This window comes from Ictalurus punctatus, unplaced genomic scaffold (genome assembly GCF_001660625.3).
Source record: "Ictalurus punctatus breed USDA103 unplaced genomic scaffold, Coco_2.0 tig00006687, whole genome shotgun sequence".
Lineage (NCBI taxonomy): Eukaryota > Metazoa > Chordata > Actinopteri > Siluriformes > Ictaluridae > Ictalurus > Ictalurus punctatus.
The window spans coordinates 50,001-55,000 of NW_026521118.1; the positions used below are offsets into that span (position 1 = coordinate 50,001).

The following is a 5,000-nucleotide window of genomic DNA, read 5'->3' on the forward strand; positions in this document are numbered from 1 at the left end:
GCAGGTGTGTGTCAGACAGAGTGAGTCCTCTGCAGTTCAGAGGGAAGGTCAGACGCAGACGCTCGTCTCAGACGGCCGAGTCGTCCAGCGAGCACGGAGCGAGTGAGGCCGACATCGACAGTGACAGCGGCTACTGCAGCCCCAAACACGCACTGGTACACACACACACACACACACACACACACACACACACCCGTGCATGGTGAGCGATACAGCACCAACATCACATCACGATACTTAAACATAACGATGCACAAACCTGAGGTTGTACTGACCCCCGGCACAGCAGGTTCAGAGCATGAGGTCTGAATCTCATTAGTTCACTACGAAAAGAAGCGGAAACTAAACGGTTGAACAGAAGTTGTTGTTAATCTTACAGTGAGTAATAAAGCTGTTATAACAGCACTGACTCCTGACCCTTACCACTTCTGACTACTGAACACACTACATGAGAGCTGTGTATCATGTGACTTCACCATGGCGGTGGTTATTATTATATCACAACACTGATATCACATGGTCTTGCCCAGCCTAAATGCAGTGATGCTCTGAGCTGTGTGATCTGACTGTAATTCTGTGTGTGTGTGTGTGTGTGTGTGTGTGTGTGTGTGTGTGTATACAGGGCGTTGAAGCTGGAGTCATGACTGGTGAGTATTTTAAGCCTTTGTTGAACTATCGAGGGTATGGGGTGCCAATATTTTGTGACGCATAAATGATTTTGTTTTTTCTGTGTGAACACTATCAGTTAGTTGGGTGAATCCTTCCACTCCGACTCCTCAGAAACCCTGGACAGACCGCGGCTCTTCCTTCCACAGAAACAAAATGGTGGAGCAGAGGAATTACACTCAGGTAAGTGGAGTGTGGCGGTTAAACTTTAACCAGCAGGATGATAACGCAGTGAGACGAGACCAGGACAATTTATTATTAATAACACACGCTGTGAGATGAAGCGCATTGTTTCATTATTATTACTAAATAATAATACTGATAATCCTGATCATTCTATCCATTATATTAAAACTGTATTTCACATTTTTTTGTTTAACCCTGTTTGTCTGATTCAGGAGTTTCAGGTGGGCTTTACTGGCCGTGGTGGTGGAGGTGTTGGGAGTCAGAGGAGACTGCAGCAGGGTGGAGCTCAGCCTGAACACACACCTGAACCCCTCTACTTCCAGGTACTGAACACTCTCTCTCTCTCTCTCTCTCTCTCTCTCTCTCTCTCTCTCTCTCTCTCTCTCTCTCTCTCTCTCTGATTTGTAACAGGACAGTGCTGATTTGTCTACCATACAGGATGAGGATGAGTTTCCTGACCTGGCCACTGGGGGTGCTGTGCAGCGCAACAAACCTGAACAAGTACAGCTCAAACTGCCCAAACCACTGGTGAGTGTTTACAGGTTTGCGTCTCAGACATGACAAAGGTCTGTGTGCAGATACTGTTTAGGGGTCACGTTTAGGAGCGATAGGCCTAGGAGGGATTAGGGATTAGAGGCCATAGGCTTTAGGGACCATAGGCTATAGGGATAAGGGGCAATAGGGTTGCGGGGATATAATGTTGAGGGGCTATAGGGTTGGGGGGCTATAGGGTTGTGGGGCTATAGGGATAAGGAGCTATAGGGTTGGGGGGCTATAGGGTTGTGGGGCTATAGGGATAAGGAGCTATAGGGTTGGGGGGCTATAGGGTTGTGGGGCTATAGGGATAAGGAGCTATAGGGTTGGGGGCCTGTGGTTGTGGGGCTATAGGGATAAGGAGTTATAGGGTTGGGGGCCTGTGGTTGTGGGGCTATAGGGATAAGGAGCTATAGGGATTAGAGATTTAGGTGCTATAGGTTCCATCTGCTGAATATGGAGATGAATGGAAATGATGATAAAATTTACGTGGGCTAAGCTGTGTGTGTGTGTGTGTGTGTGTGTGTGTGTGTGTGTGTGTGTGTGTGTGTGTGTGTGTGTAGTTGGATAATCTTCCGGAGAATTCCCCCATCCACATTGTACAGACTCCTATTCCCATCACCACCTCAGTGCCCAAGCGAGCCAAGAGTCAGAGGAAGAAAGCTCTGGCAGCGGCTCTGGCTACCGCACAGGAGTACTGCGAGATCAGCATGGAGCAGAGGAAACTGCAGGTACACACACACAGAGTCTATATTGATGTTACACTGTATTGTGTTAGTTTATATTACTGTTTTGTATATTTATGGATGGAAGTGTGTGCGTGTGTGTGTGTGTATAGGAAGCTCTGACTAAAGCAGCAGGGAAGAAGAGCAGGACTCCAGTACAGCTGGATCTGGGGGACATGCTCGCTGCACTGGAGAAACAACAACAGGCCATGAAGGCACGACAACTCAACAACACCAAACCCCTTTCATACACAGGTATACACACACATACACACACATACATATACTTACACACACACACGCACTCTGTCTCTCACACACACACACACACACACACACACACACACATATACATACACACTCTCTCTCTCTCACACACACACACACATACTCTCACATACACACTCACACACACATACTCACACACACATACTCACACACATACACACACAAACAATCTTGCACACATGCACTCAGACACTCATACTCACACACACACACACACACACACACACTCATACTCACACACATATACTCACACACACCCACACAGTTTCTATACATATATACCCCTTGTATACAAAGAGAGACACATCGAGCCATCATCTTCACTACACTTTATGTACAAGAGTACAGTGATGTGTATATGTGTATGTGTGTTGGTGTGTGTGTATGTGTGTGTGTGTACAGTGGGTACGACCTCACTGTTCCACAATAAGGATGCAGTCAGTAAGGGTGTGATGAAATCATATACTACCCCCCACAACATGCTCGACTCCACAGCACCCAAAATCAAGAGGGGTAAAGAGAGAGAGATACCTAAAGTGAAGAGACCTACTGCCCTCAAGAAGGTACGGTACAGTATGGTACACTACAATACAGTACTCTGTAGTACCCTACAATACAGTACTCTATAGTACCCTACAATACAGTACTCTATAGTACACTACAATACAGTACTCTATAGTACACTACAATACAGTACTCTATAGTACACTATAATACAGTACTCTGTAGTACCCTACAATACAGTGCTCTATAGTACACTACAATACAGTACTCTATAGTACACTACAATACAGTACTCTATAGTACCCTACAATACAGTACTCTATAGTACACTACAATACAGTACTCTATAGTACACTACAATACAGTACTCTATAGTACACTATAATACAGTACTCTGTAGTACCCTACAATACAGTGCTCTATAGTACCCTACAATACAGTTCTCTATAGTACACTACAATACAGTACTCTATAGTACCCTACAATACAGTTCTCTATAGTACCCTACAATACAGTACTCTATAGTACCCTATAATACAGTACTCGGTAGTACCCTATAATACAGTACTCTGTAGTACCCTATAATACAGTACTCTGTAGTACCCTACAATACAGTACTCTGTAGTACCCTACAATACAGTACTCTGTAGTACCCTACAATACAGTTCTCTATAGTATACTACAATACAGTGCTCTATAGTACTCTACAATACAGTACTCTATAGTACACTACAATACAGTACTCTGTAGTACCCTACAATACAGTACTCTATAGTACCCTACAATACAGTACTCTGTAGTACCCTACAATACAGTACTCTGTAGTACACTACAATACAGTACTCTGTAGTACACTACAATACAGTACTCTGTAGTACCCTACAATACAGTACTCTGTAGTACACTATATACAGTACTCTGTAGTACACTATAATACAGTACTCTGTAGTACCCTACAATACAGTACTCTGTAGTACACTACAGTGCAGTAGAGTACACTATGGTACAGTATACTGTATCACACTATAGGCGCCAATACAAATTTTACTGCAGCCTTGTTCACTTCCCTTTGGATGTCTGTTGTGTAGTACACTACAGTATAGTCCAGTACACTACACTATAGTATCTTACCAGAGAGTAGTGTTGTCACGGTACTACAGGTACTTATGAAATTTTTCTTTTCAGTACCGATACTTTTTACAACTCTACCAGAGAGTACAGTATAGTACAAAAAAGTACACTACTCAGTAGTTCAGTACACTATACTACAGTACAGATAGAAGGACCAGTACTGATTTCACTGGACCCTGGTTCACTTCCCCTAGTGGAACATCGGCTGTGTTCCACTTCATCAGCTTGAGTAAAGTTCATTAGATGCATGTTAGACGATCAAGTCTTCAGTGTAGACATCATGATTAACCCAGAATGCATTTCTGCAGTCTGATGCATGCGTGTGTTCATGCGTGTGTTCATGCGTGTGTTCATGCGTGTGTTCATGCGTGTGTTCATGTGTGTGTAGGTGATCCTGAAGGAGCGTGAAGTGAAGGCTAAGCTGTGTGTAAAGGAGCAGGCAGATGACGAGCTTCACTTCACCGACACACTCACACAGGAGACAGTCTCACAAGAGGGTGTGTATACACACACACACACACACACACACACACACTCACACACACACACTCACACTTAACCTGTATTAGTACATCATGTTTCAGATTAAAGTATGACAGTTTTCCATTCACACTGACAGCTGATGATGTCACAGCAGCTGACCAATCAGAAGCTTCTCTTTAAACATAACATACATGCATTTTAAATACACACTTCCTCTATACATTCTTCTTTTGTTTCTCACTTTTGTTTGTGCATGGAAACTTGAGGTTCACGTATTCTACCGTGTGTGTGTGTGTGTGTGTGTGTGTGTGTGTGTGTGTGTGTGTGTGTGTGTGTGTGTGTGTGTAGAGAACGGTCTGAGCATGCCCAGTGATGCCTCACTGTCTCCAGCCAGTCAGAATTCTCCGTACAGCATCACTCCGGTGTCGCAGGGTTCTCCAGCCAGCTCTGGCATCGGCAGTCCCATGGCCTCGTCCACCATCA

At 44.3% G+C, this 5,000-nt stretch overlaps 1 protein-coding gene across 2 annotated transcripts in view; it reads left to right on the plus strand.

Moving 5' to 3' along the window:
• secisbp2l (SECIS binding protein 2-like) overlaps positions 1-5,000 on the plus strand; it is a 15,559-nt gene that overhangs the window by 5,892 nt on the left and 4,667 nt on the right. For both annotated transcript variants that reach the window (XM_017466050.3, XM_017466049.3), the window contains exons 5-14: positions 1-155; positions 623-647; positions 746-849; positions 1,065-1,175; positions 1,291-1,380; positions 1,950-2,117; positions 2,225-2,366; positions 2,802-2,962; positions 4,423-4,531; positions 4,866-5,000. The exon at positions 1-155 is cut by the window's left edge and continues 30 nt beyond it; the exon at positions 4,866-5,000 is cut by the window's right edge and continues 28 nt beyond it. In XM_017466050.3, the coding sequence (XP_017321539.2) occupies positions 1-155; positions 623-647; positions 746-849; positions 1,065-1,175; positions 1,291-1,380; positions 1,950-2,117; positions 2,225-2,366; positions 2,802-2,962; positions 4,423-4,531; positions 4,866-5,000 (1,200 nt within the window). The remainder of the gene's footprint in view (positions 156-622; positions 648-745; positions 850-1,064; positions 1,176-1,290; positions 1,381-1,949; positions 2,118-2,224; positions 2,367-2,801; positions 2,963-4,422; positions 4,532-4,865) is intronic.